A 14,085-nucleotide genomic window follows, 5' to 3' on the forward strand; every position below is an offset into this window, starting at 1 on the left:
CTAAAAACCACAGACTTTAAAAGGGTGAACGGTGAACTGTGAACTGTGTGGTATGGAAATTGTATCTCAACAAAGTATATATATATACACACACACACATACATATATGTATGTGAAGGGGGAGAGGAAGGAGGGAGGGAGAGGGAGGGGAGGAGAGAGGACGCCTAAAGTGCCCTTCCGGCCTCAATCAAATTACCCATCACACTCACCATTCGCAGGTTTTGTGTTGTTCTTGTTTCTACTGCTCTGAGGATCTCTCTGAATCTCCCGACTCCTCTCGTCAAGTTCCTGTGTGCACACAGAGTTTGACAGGGTTTCCATCTGGCATGCATTAATATTAAATATTTTATACACATATTTCAATGCATTTTGTCTACATAAAAGCTGTTGGCTAGATTTTAAGCAAACGATTATTCTGCATATGTCTGTCCATCTTTGCTTGACTCTGAAAAATTTGGCCTGGGATTGCTGGTCTTTTGTGCTCCCACAATCAAATTTTCTCAAGGAAAAAAAAAATCTGAACATCAATTCTGAAGCCAAGGAAGGAAGGAAGAAAGGAGAGAAAGAGAAAGAAAGAAAAAGAAAGAAGGGAGGAAAAAGGAAAAAAGGAAGGGAGGAAGGAAGGGAGCGAGGGAGGAAGGAAGGAAGGAAGGAAGGGAGGGAGAAGGGAAGGGGGAAGGGAAAGGGTAGGGGAAGGGGAGAGGAGGGAAGGGAAGGAAAGAGAAGGTAAAGGAAGAGAAGAAAAGGGGAAAGAGAAGGGAAGGGGAGAGGGGAAGGCAAGGAAGGGGAAGGCAAGGGAGGGGAAGGGAAGGGAGGGGGAAAGGAAGAGAGATAGATAGATGTAAGGCATCTAGCAGAGTCTACCCTCAACCTCCCAATGGCTCCATAGTTTTCCTGCTCTACTGAGTGGGGCTGAAATCTGTTTTCACTTAAAAGGTGGGCGGCAAGAGAGTGCGGGAATATCCACAAGGCACAGAATGCGGTGTGCTAAAGCCTTCCTGTAACTTGCCATTTTTATGGTCAGGACAAAGATAACAGGCATGAAAACTGAGGGGCTCCACCATGCAATCACTCTGCATCTCTGAGAACCTAAATTACTGCCCCAAAAAAGCCACCAAGTCAACGCTGCCCTCCCCACTCTGCCGGGACAAGAAGCAGCAAGTGGTCAAGGCCCCTTCTGCGAGCAAATGCATGAGGACCGGAGCCCTGAGCGGCCCGACTCCAATGGGAACACGTCTCCTCTCACTGCCCCACACTTCACCGAGACACGTTTGGTGACACGTTTCCGTCAAGGACAGGTAATTATTTAGTGACACCCTGGTCACTGTATCCAGCCCCACTTGCAGTCCTCCCTGCAAAGCTGTGCCAGGCCCATTCGGCTGGGAATACTTCCCAGCCAGTCCCTTTACATTGAGCGCTGCCACCACCTATGACATAACTCGCTGATATTTATAACTTGCTCATTAGAACACATCTCATCTTTCCAAAAAGCCGCAGAGCGGGTCAGCCGGTACGGACCTGTCAGCCAGCCTCTGCGGGCTGTGGCAGGCGCTCTAGGCATTTGGCTCTCTTCTTGGATGACATTTTCAATCGCGCAAAGGTATTTAATCAAACTGAACGTGGGTTCTGTATGCTACAAGCACCCACAAGGGCTATTAATTTGTATCTTCTCCCTACACGGCATCCCAGGACTCTCGTTCACAAGAACAGCCCCAGAACTTTAAGATAACAGTTTACTGGCGAGAGCCCATCAGTTCTCCTGTGTTCCTCTCACCCACACATTTCAGATGGTATCAGATCAGAAGCTTCACGGCATAAAAAGACGCTGGTGCTCGGGACTCCAAGCAGTGCTACAGGGACTCTAACAGAGCCGTGAATGCAAATTAGGTCATGGGCCCCAGGACACGCGAGCCACTCTGCTTTCCCTTTCGTTTGTTTTTATGGGATCCATGCTCATGGGCAACAAAGTACGTTTGCTCTGGATGGAAGCTCAGCTCTCCTAAGTGATGGGGGTAAGGAAACAGCTCTAACTCATCCGGGGGATGGGGGGGGCGTGGACACAGTGGTCTAATTTCGTTCCAGAACCGTGGACTTAAGCTCCTACCCTGTGTACACGGAACAGCAGTCTTGACTGTATGACACAGGGGTGGGAGGGACTGAGGGAATGTAACTGGAGACCCGGGTTCACAGGACTGTTTCACCAGGTGGCGATCAACTCTGAAAAGGCAGCATCGAATCTAAATAGGATAAGCCGGGGTCAGCTACAAGATAGGAGCTGGTCATTCGCACTGTCTCTCGCGCCCTCCTGGCAGAATGAGATACTGATCCAGTTACGAAAGCCCAGAATTTTCTAGCTATCCACGAGAGCCAATGCAAGCTAGCTCCTTATGACACAGAAGTGGAATGCCTTGCTCAGTTCACCAACCCAGTGAGAGAGTGAGCTGGAAGCTTTCTACTAGATTCTGTTGCCTTCCTGGGCAAGAGAAACTGGCTCTAAAACTGAAGTGCCAGCTCTAGAAGAAGGAACAAAATTCGATTACAAGAGCTCAGGTCTCTGACTTAATCATTTATATGCAAATTACCTCATATATATACCTAATACACATTTTATGCGTTCCAGTGATCACGGCTAATGAGATGCTCCCAGGAAGTGGCTCAAAATTGGAAAGAAAACCCATTGGCCCAGGTGAAGCAGTCCGGTGTCGAGGGTCCTGCCTCAGCTGCCTTAGAAGAGAAAGGATGGCTGGAGAAATCAACTCCCCTCTGAGGGCCGGGTGGCTCTCCCGCGCGGGACCGAGGCCCCCTGCTGGATGACTGGAGGAAGTGCCTGGACTCACGGGGGCGCCGCGCAGGAGGAGGTGGTCAGCCACTGGGGGCTTATTCCCCCTTGAAGCAAATATTGTTTTTCACAACTGTTTCCAGATTATTCTGTAGAGAGCCTAGGATTCAGAATCAAATTCTTCCTCAAGCTCTGGGAGGTCCTGCTTGCAAACAGAACCCCCAGGGGCTGACACCTTGCCAAGCAAACAACAGGGAGCCCTCAGGAACCACCACAGATCAGTCTGACAGCAGCAAAAAGCCGCTGGAGGGGGAAGATTTTAAATATTAGAAAGAAAAGGAAGGAAGATTCCCAAATGCAAAAACATCTCATTTTCAGCAACTCCTATACCATTCATACATTTTTTTAATCACCTAATTTTATTCAGTCAATCATTTCTACTATTGCCATGAGAACAGAAAAAAAAAAATTGAAGCTGGACTGATAGGGATGCCTGGGTGGCTTAGTTCATTAAGCAGCTGCCTTCAGCTCAGGTCATGATCCCAGGGTCCTGGGATCGAGTCCCACATCCGGCTCCCGGCTCAGCAGAAAGCCTGCTTCTCCCTCCCACTCTTGACTGCTGCTTTCTCTGCTTGTACTCTCCCTCTCTGTTAAATGAATAAATCAAACCTTAAAAAAAAAAAAAAGCTGGACAGATAATCATGATAGAAAGGAACAAAATCGGGAAATTAACGTATAAGAATTATATTCTAAGTGTATGAAAGACTCCAATTTGAGGGAAATAAAAGCCACATGATTGCTTTCATGTCTCTAAACTATTAGTTCATTCCTAAAACGTTGAGATCGTTAAATATCCAGAATGAACTGTTGCTTAAAAACTCCACTTCAAAATGAAGACAAGGGAGACAGCGACTGTCCTCGGTTTTGAGGGTTTCCACAAACCCTTCACATTAGGTCATTTATTCCATTTCAACATTCCTGACTGAGAGAGCGCAATGATGTCAGAATTCATTATGGCAAACTATTCTCAAAAACGAATGTTCCTGCCAGCCTATGAACAGCGGGCACTTTGGCAGGCTGTCAGAACATGGGGCTCACCTCCCGCATCTTGCTTGGGTAAGATTCCCGAGCTGGGTGCGTGTCCTTCCCTGTGGAACGGTTCCCAACGGCTCAGCTATTACCAGGGAGAAAGGAAGGGCCCTTGAGCACCAGCTGCCTGTCCAGTCTGATGAGCAGGCACAGCCCTGTTTTCCCTTGCCAGCACCCCTTTCTGTCCCCTACCCTGCAGCGGTAGGGGACAGAATCCCACCGCTTTGCTCGTGTTCCAACTCAGGCCATCTACTGCTCTGTCTTGACAGGAAAGCCCACCCACTTTTCACAGGGACACATTTGACTCCTGGTGACCTATCTGCACTTTTTCTTCCCTCCTCCTTTTTCATCAGGTTTCATCATCTTCCTTCCTCCTTCCAGGACTCATCTGCTGGCCCTTAGGTCAGGGCAAAAGCATGACTTCCTGAGGACACAGAGGGAGGCCGACTTGGTAGCACTTGGCCTCCCTCCTGACTTGGAGGCCCTGTAAACAGGATTTCTGAAGGCGGGTCGAGTCCAGGGTGGGGCCTGTTCTGTGACTCTGAACCACATTCAGAGCTTTTTAACACTGTCACCTGTGACTCTGTACCACCAAACCAATGGGAAGCTGTATCAGGAGGGAGGCCAGAGCTCCAAAATTAGAATCAAAATGGAAAACTGGGACTGGGAGAAACTCGGAGACTTAGAGAACCATTTCGCCTCGTGATGGGTGGCTACTCAGCTCAATCCACTTTTTTGGTTGTCATTTCTCCTTTCATTTCTTGGGACTAGGCTGGGAAGAGACAACTCTTCTCCTTAACTTGTCCTCCCAGATTATTTTCTGACCTCGGAGTGTGGCCTAGGCCACCAATGCACTTATAAATTCAATATCAACCATCACTGCCATGCTAACTCGAATGTCAGAGGTGAATAAAATGTTTGTCAAACTCTGGATAGCGAGGACAAGGCATTTTTTTCTCCTTCCCAGTGGTTTAGAAATTATACTTAGAAAAGATCAGTTACAAAATGAGTCAACACCATAGATGTTTCAGAGCCTAGAAATCGTGTGGCATTTCCCAGGTCCCTTCGTACCAACGAGCACTCTGAAGCTCTTAAGTAGCAGGTCATTTCAACAGTTACTAAGCGCTATTGTACATCGGGTTCCAGGCTCATCCGCGAGGACATGCTGGTGAGCACAGGACACCATCCCACCTCAGGGAGCCCGGAGAGCTTCACACCCCTCAACCCCATAAAAACATAGGCACCATGTGGACCAAGATCTGTGTTTTGCTTATCGACATATCCCAAGCCCCTCCAACAGAGCCTGGCATACAGCAAGTGCTCAACATATACTCGTTGAATGGATTTCAGAATGACAGTGAGTTGAAATAACCAAGACCAACAAGGGGGCACATTTTCTACCTGTTCCTTGTCCTTGTTCTCACTGTACTGGATTGGGCAGCCTGGCAAAGCAGAACATGTCACGTGCCCTCAGGGGCACCGCAGCATGGGTCCTGTGGGGGCAGGGAACCATGTGCCTGACCAAGTGACACAGCTGGGCAGGCCCTGCCTGACAGCATGGAGAGGGCTGCAGGGATCATAAGGATTTTGAAGCCCTTTTTAAAAACCTTCCAGACATTTCAGGGTAGCTTTCCTGCCCGTCTGTCTTTGTACATGCTCCTTTCTGTCTGAGGTGGCCTGGGGGAAGGGGACTGTTAGTGACCCTTCCAGACCCGGGTCAAAGGTCACCCTAGAGAATGGTTTCCCAGCTTCCCTAGGAAAACACAGGTACTGCTTCCTAGGTGCTCCCAACAAGCTTGCACGTATTTTGAGCAACACACTGATTTTCATTTGTTTTGATGTCTGTTAGCCCACCAAACGGTGATCACCTTGGGAGCAATGGCCCTCTTTGTCCCAAGGGCTGCACAGAGCCAACCAGGCACCCAGTGACACCTAGGAAGCCGGTGCCCTCAAAGAGAGATGAGAGCGAGGGCCATCTTATATTCTGAAGTCTCCTTCCCCACCTCCTTGCTGAAGAGTTTTCTCAGTTACAAACGGGATGCCTGAAGCAGACACTTCTTACTTCATGAGACCCACCCCAGTGGAATGCTAGCCACTTCAGCACAACCCCAGAAAGCCAGAAATAAACCGTGCTGCTCCGGATCACTTGCTCTGAGTTCTCAGGCTGGAAAACTGCTTCCCCTTCATTTACATAACCTCAGTGGCACCTATTTGGAAAAAGTCTGAAATCAAAACCAGAGATCCAGATCTGCAAAGTAGGAGAAGAAAAAGGCATCCTTCCCAGTCCAAAAGGGCGCTTCTGGCCAGCACTCAGGGAGCTGTTTTTCCCAGAAGGGCCTCCAGCTTCTCCCTCTGTATGTGCTCTTTGCCTCGTATCCAATGACATGCACTTGTGGACACAGATGGTCCGCTGGAGTCAGAGGCCAGGGATCAAACCCACAACCTTGGCCTCAATAGCAAAGGACCCCATCTGGTCAACCGAGCAAGCCAGCTGCCGCCTAGATATGGTGACGGAGGGTGTGACAACTCTCCACACTGGGATGTGAACAAGCCGGCGAAGCTTCCGGAAGCCTCATTTCAAACCTAATGAGAGTTGTACTAGGCTTAACAACATTTTTTGTGACTACCTCAGCAACTGAGGATTCCCCGTGACAAAGGCAGAGCAGAGGAGACACTCTGGTCAGCTGGCCAGGCAGCCGGCAGCACGCTGAGCGGACGCCATGTACCAGGCCATGTCCTGGGCAGTGGAGGTTCAAATCCGACAAGGCAGACAGAGCTGTCTTGGTGTCAGGACAGGGACATGCAGACTGGTCCTTCCGACGGGGCATGCTAGAGGCCCAGATGCAAGCCCAACTCCGAAAATGAACCACCCTGTCTCCCTCAACGACCTGGTCCCTGACACTTGTCCAGACCCCAGCTCCCTGAGGAAACAACAGAGTACAGGAAGCCTTGCCACCTCCCATGTCCCTCCTCTCCAACCTTTGGGAACGGGTCAAAGGATATCAATCCTCATTCCAGCAAACTATCCAAAGGGCCTACTGTGTACCAGGAAAGGGCCCCGAGGGTGCGGTCATGAGCCAGCATGAGCCAGGCTATCACCACGCTCAACGTCACCCCAGCAGCCAGACAGTACCCAGCACGGAGCTGGGCTGCTCGGTCTGATGACACCTATACCAGACAACCCAGAGCTTGTCTGCTGTGGAAGGCCTGGAGATCCCTACACTTATCTATACACTTAACACTGGGAGACACAAAACAGAGCGTGGACCCTGGAGCCAGATGGGATGGGCTCAAGCCCCATCTTCACACTCACTAGTTGTTGACCTTGGGCGAGGGCCTGTGCCTCAGCTTCCTCATCTGTAAAATGGTGATGACAAGAGCACCTCGGTGGTCCAGTGGGTTAAGCCTCTGCCTTCGGCTCGGGTCATGATCTCAGGGTCCTGGGATTGAGCCCCGCATCGGGTTCTCTGCTCAGCAGGGAGCCTGCTTCCCCGCCCCCCGACACCCGCGCCTGCCTCTCTGCCTACTTGTGATCTCTCTCTCTGTCAAATAAATAAATAAAATCTATAAAATAAAATAAAATAAAATAAAATAAAGTTAAATAAAATGCGTCCCCCTTGTAGACTGGTCCTAGGAATTAAATGAGTTAATGCATGAAGTGCTTTTAAGTGTTTACCTGTATTACTACTATTCTCCTCAAAACTCTGCCATTGCTCTGAACCGGTTTGGAATTCTGGAATCTACCTTCCAGTCCATTTACAGAATGAAAATTCGTTTTACTGCTTTGGTGACATTTAATTTTGGAGGAAAAAAAAAAAAAGGTATTCCCCAGTTTGAGTCATTCATTGACTTTATTATTTACTGAAAGCCTGCCATGTTCTCAAAGACGAAAGACAGCAGTCGATGTCACAGGAGGGTAACAGAAGCTCCTTCTTTGGGGCTCTGTGATTACTCTCCCAGGAAAGGATGGTGACATCGCCTAAGAGGGTGGGTGCCCCCACGAAGGAGCACAGAGTCTCTACCGAAGGCCAGAGGGGAGGGGCAGGACAAAGGCAACACTGAGAAGTTGAGGAACTGAATCCTTCTTGTTCTAGCTCCGTTAATACAGCCAACTTGCAGAGATTGTTGTGGAATCAACTGACAAGGGTCAGGCCAAACTCAAAACTGTTATTGGGCGGCTGAGCCACAAAAGGTAGTTTAGTGGCTCAAACCGATAATTTGGGCAGTTGAGCTACTAAGGTTTTGTAAGTGTGTAACACAAAGCTGACCAGACAGAAGCTTAGCACTGACGTAATTTCCTTCCACTGAGGGAAGTGTTTGCTCCGGATCCTGCCCAGGCTGGAAGGAATCCACATTTGGCATGATCAGGCCAACTTACTATTCATTTTATAAGCCGCTATAAAGGTAGCAGAAAGACAGTCTAAGAGGTAGAGATGGTCTGCTAACAGTATGACTTCAAACGTTAATCGACACTAAGTGGCACAGTCACATAGATAAAAGGATTTCTGACCTCCTCTTTGCCCCATCAGTTGTGTTCTGGAGAGGGCAAAAGGCAGGAACGACATCAAGGGGAGGACAGTCCTTCCAAATGTACCAAAGTACTTGAGCTAAACGTTAAGTACAAGGATCAGAGTGCAATGTTCACTTCTATTTCAATTAGCAAAAAACAGAACTACATTTCCAAAATAGCATCTGGGGACAATATTTCAAAAGCTATGACAAGTGAGAAAAAAATCCAAGGGACTCAGTTTAAAAAAAAAAAAAAAAAGACCTTTAAATATACAGGGGTCACTGGTCCAAATGCCTCCAGGAGCCAAACAGGCAGCAACGTGGGTAGGAAGGGACAGTGTGGGCCCAGGGAGTAGCAGCAGCTCCGGGGGACAGGGGACCGTGCTCAGGCCCAAGGCCAGTCTAAGGAGTCCTGTCTAAAACCAGGCCACATGCACTCAGTAGGGGGCTCAGCCGTTACATCGGCAAATAAAAGCCTCCAATATTTTCTTGGGGGAATAAAGCACCGCAGTATGGCTCGGCTTGAGGCAGCGTGGTGCTGTTTGGGATTCTTGTACATTCTCGTGAGTCATGCCAGATAATTTGCTTGGGCCTGGGAGAGGCTAATCAGAAAAGAGAAAAGGGCAAAGGTTGAGAGTGATCATGAGAAGAAGAGGAAGGAAGAATGGAATGTGAGACATCTGGAACCACATGGAAGGGAAGACAACTCCAGATGCTAGGCGTGCACGGAGAGAACTAAGGACTTGGGCAATGGGCTTCACCCTGCTGGGCCTATTTCCTCATCTATGAAATGGGACTGTCCCCGCTCCTGATGCCCCAGTAAGATGACACTTGGAAATCTCCTGGCCCAGTGCTCAGAATCATGTCGACCCTCCCATTCCCTTACCTCCCCACGGCCTCCCACTACCTGGCCCTCTACTCTACAGGGAAACATTCACTGGGCAAGAGTCAAAAGCAGCAGGTGGTGTGTTTGTGTGGCTCTGGTTTAGCAGAAAATGCTGCAAAATCATAACTATTTTATACCCTGTCAAAATTATCTTTTCAACCAACAAGTGTTTATTTAGCACCTTCTAGAGTTTAATATGTGGGGAAACAGGCTTAGGATATTAGATAACATGCCCATGGTCACCATCTAGCCCACAGACAGAAGAGCTGGGATTTGAACTCAGGCTCAATTTGATTCCAGGGCGCGGAAAAGCTGAAGACGACCCCTGTGGTGCGGGAGCCAGGGACAAACTGGAAACTGTGACTACTTCCCATGACACAAAAACAGAGGCAAGAGAGGAGCCAGAAAGGCTGGGAGCAGACAGGGCCAGATCAAGTGTCCACCTGGATGCACTTGTTCCTGAAGAAGGGGTAGGATTCAGGGCCCTCCCATGGCGGGTGGACGACAAAGGAACAGCAGAGAATTTCTGCTGAGTGGTCTGAGCAGACACAGAACTCTTAAGTAAGACGGTGTCAGACAAAGAGACTCACAGTGACGAAAGGATGACAATACCGAAGTGGGCCTATCCACGGTCGTCACGTTATCAATTCAATTCTTTCATCCTACAGCGCCTCATGTATCTGGCCCTTCCCAGTCAGAATTCACAACCAATCACCTCAGATGGTAAGCTCAATTGTACGTTTGGACCACCTACAGAAAACAAGCTTCGCCAAGTGCCAAGAGCAGGACAAGTGTCACTACGAGGAGCATATGTAGTTTGCTCGGGGAGATAAGCTATTCCCAAACACCTCGAAGCCATTCAGAAAAGCTGGCATTTATCAGCAAACCACTGGCAAGATCACTAAAACATATTTCACTCCCTCATCAAGAAAGCCCCCCTGAGAATTTTGGTTCCTTCAGGACAGAGACTGGGTCCTCATGTGCCCCATGTAAAAGACCCAGCAGCACACGTGCTACTCACGGGGCCACTGTGAGGATAACATGAGGTGACAGTAAATATGAGTGAAGGTGAGCCATCACTGTCATCTGAGGCAACACTAACTGGTTCCATGCTACCCTCCAACCTGCTATTCCAAATGGTTCTCCCACCAACCTAGTGAGGCACGCAGGACTTCAGTATCTTCCACTGACAGGGAGGGAAACGGAGTCCCTGAGAGAGAAAGGGAGAGGCTTACCAAGTGGCCCTGTGAGGCATCGGCCTCTTGATTCCCAGCACGGGGACCCCTCCCCTGGCCTCTGCTGGGCAGTGTTCTACCTCATTTTTCACTGCCCACCCTCCCCCATACACGGAAAGCCACATCAAACAAATCTTTCACCTGGGTAATTCTTAGGAGACAAACACCCTGTAACTACCACCCAGGTTTAAAAAAGACAATTGTCGATATCCTCATCCCAATTAACAGGTTCCCCTGTCCACCCGAAAGTAACTGCTCCCCTGACTTTTGGAATAATCGCTTTATTCCATTTTCTTATGGCTTCATCACTTGCGTGTACATGCCAACACCAGAGTTCAGTTTGGCCACTTTCATCCTTACTCAAGGAGGTTTTCAAATCTCTTCATCTGCAGGTGCCCCTTCTAGCTCTTTCTTTTCCTTACAATTTATCTGTTAAAGAATCTGAACTGCTTGACCTGTAGCATTTCCCCTTGGATAGAAAAATCATAGTTTCATATATTCCTCTGTCCTCTGTGTTTCTTCCACTTGGCAGCTGGATTTCAAGGCTTGACCAGTCCAGGTTCAGTCCCTTTGCTCAAGACTTTGCCAGTGGTACGTTCTTCTATCAGGAGCTTCATCATTTCTGGCTGGCACTTTTTTTTGTGGGGCGGGGGGCGGTGTGCCAGTTGCCCTTGATGCTCAGTGGTTAGATACATTAATTCACTGCGAGTTACAAAATGGTGACATTTCAATGTAGAATGTCTCCCTGTAGTTTTCATTCATTAACTGGAATAATCTTACAGGAAGGTGGTTTCTTTCATCTAATATTTGGTTCTCTAGTTCTTTTTATTTACTTTGTTAGATACTGATTTAGAACTCATGAATTTAAACATATTTGATGAGGTTATGGCAATTTTTATCCTTCTTGAAATTCAAATTGTCCCATATTTGGCCTGAATTCTTTTACCATGATCCTAGAAATCTTTTGAGCTTCCTTGCTATCTGGTATGTAAAGATGTTCCAAGTTCATCTTATTCATCTCTTATTCAAGAACTGGAATGAGGTTTCTTTTATCGGTAAATGATACTTCAGGATCACAGTCATGGCACTAGGGATGTTCATTGGTATTGGGTCAGTCCCTGAGATGGAGCGCGCTCTCTCTCTCTCTCTCTCTCTCTCCCTCCCTCCCTCCTTCTCTCCCATGCACCCATGTATATATGTTTACATACACACACATGCACACACATGTATCTATGCAAACACACACAATTACCTCATGATTTCCATTGTTTCCAGTATTTCCAATTTAATCATTTGAATTCAGGACTGACAGTTTGTTTCTGATTTCTTCTATCTCTTTTAAGATTTTATTTATTTATTTGACAGAGAGAGAGAGAGATCACAAGTAGGCAGAGAGGCAGGCAGAGAGAGGGAGGAAAGCAGGCTCCCTGCTGAGCAGAGAGCCCGATGCAGGGCTCCATCCCAGGACCCTGAGATCATGACCTAAGCGGAAGGCAGAGGCTTAACCCACTGGGCCACCCAGGCACCCTGATTTCTTCTATCTTAAATCTATTTTGCCTTTCTCGCACACCAAGAATCCTGGTTCTCAAGGACACAGGGGATAATACTTAGAACATTCCATAAGTATTCATTTGCTTTATACAATGTCACATAATAGCATTTCAGAAATGCAATGCTAATAATACCACCATCATTATGATTACTGAAATGTTAATAACTTATTTTCTGCATGTGCTATCAGCATTCTCCTTCCATTTTTAGATGTATGATTGTACTCTATCTGTTATGAGACACACACAAAACAGAAAAGCATGACCCACAGTCAGAAAAGAGGACAATCAATAAAAACTCACTTCAAACGGGCCCACATGTTGGATTTAGCAAAGACTTCAAAGAAGATAAAAGTATGATCAAAGATTTAACAGAAACTATATTAAAGATTTTTCTCAAGATCGGATGATGATGATTCAAAAAATGGGGACTCTCAATAGTGAAATAGAAATGATAGAAACTAGCCAAATGGAGATTTCTAGAATTAAAAGTATAAGTACAATGAAAAATCCCCTAACTGGGCTCAACAGCAGCTCTGAGATGGCAGAAAAAACAATGATCTTAAAGATACACAAATAAAAATTATCTAGTCCAAAGAACAGAGAGAAAAAGGACTGAAGAAATACAGACACATAATTATAAAACTGCTAAAAGACAAAAGAAAAAATCTTGAAAGTAACAACTGAATTAATCACATACAAGGGAAAAATAATAAGATTGACAACAACTTCTCATGAGATATAGAGGAAGATACACTCAAGGTACTCAAAGAAAAGAAACTGTCACCAAGAATTCTATATACAGTAAAACTGTCATTATGAGTGAATGAAGGCAAATAAAGATGTTCCCAGATCAACAAACAGGTGAAAGAATTCGTAGCTAGCAGACATGCCCAATATGAAATTTTAAAGGAAGACTATCAGACTGCAAGGAAATGACAACAGAGGGTAATTTGAATCCACAGTAAAAAATTAGTTAGAGTATCAGAAATGTAAATATGTGGATAAATATAAAATATTATATAAATACATTTTAAGTCATTTCAAGTTCTATAAAAAATAAGATTGTTATGAGGGAATATTTTCTGCACTGTTGTGTTTATAACATATAGAGACATTAATAGCACAAAGAAGGGAGGAAATGAAGCTCTATTAAAGCCAAGTTGTATATTTTACTAAAATTAAGTCAGTATGAACCTGAAGTACTCTGCGATAATTTAAAATGTATGTGATAATTCATAGAGAAACCACCGTAAATATTAAAAAAAAAAAGACAGCTAAAAAAAATCAACAGAAGAATTAAAATAATACTAAAAGTAATACTAAAAAGTATTTGTTTAAAAAGATGCCAGACATACAGAAAACAGAGCAAGATGGCAGACAAAAATCTGATCATATCAATAGTTCCATTAAATGTAAATGGATTAAATATGCCAGTCAAAAGGCAAATATTTTTATGTGCTATCTATAAGAAATATAAAAGAGAGGTATTTTGCTCCAAAGACACAAATAGTTTGAAAATAGAAAGATAAAGAAGATATACCTCTGTAAACTAACTACAAGATAGCTGGTGTAGCTGTATTAGGATCAAGTAAGACAGTCCTTAAGGGATGAAACATTACCAGAGACAAGGAGGCATTTATGAAGAACCTACAGCTATCAGGTCATGGTGAAAGACCAAATGCTTTCTTCTTAAGATCAGGCAGGAATAAGATAAAGATGTCTGCTCTTGCCACCTCTCTTCAACTCTGTATTGGAGATTCTTGCCAGGGCACTAAGGTAATAAAAGACATACAGTTTGGAAACAAGAAGTAAAACTGTTTTTATTTACTGACGACATGATCCCATATATAAAAATTCTAAGTAACCTATTAAAAAATTCCAACTAATTAATAAGTTTGGCAAAGTTTCAAGGTACAACAGCAACATACAAAATCAATGGTTACATCCATATGACAGTAAAGTAATCTGAAAGTGAAATTAAGGAAACAATTCCATTCACAAGAACATGAGAACGAATAAAATACTTAGGACAAA

At 45.8% G+C, this 14,085-nt stretch overlaps 1 protein-coding gene across 3 annotated transcripts in view; it reads right to left on the bottom strand.

Moving 5' to 3' along the window:
* Positions 1-14,085, bottom strand: part of TTC7B (tetratricopeptide repeat domain 7B) — a 246,743-nt gene that overhangs the window by 139,456 nt on the left and 93,202 nt on the right. For all 3 annotated transcript variants that reach the window (XM_032878627.1, XM_032878626.1, XM_032878628.1), the window contains exon 6: positions 210-288. In XM_032878627.1, coding sequence (XP_032734518.1) covers positions 210-288 — 79 coding nt within the window. The remainder of the gene's footprint in view (positions 1-209; positions 289-14,085) is intronic.

Source organism: Lontra canadensis, unplaced genomic scaffold (genome assembly GCF_010015895.1).
Source record: "Lontra canadensis isolate GAN:19392208 unplaced genomic scaffold, GSC_riverotter_1.0 scaffold64, whole genome shotgun sequence".
Classification (NCBI taxonomy): Eukaryota; Metazoa; Chordata; class Mammalia; order Carnivora; family Mustelidae; genus Lontra; species Lontra canadensis.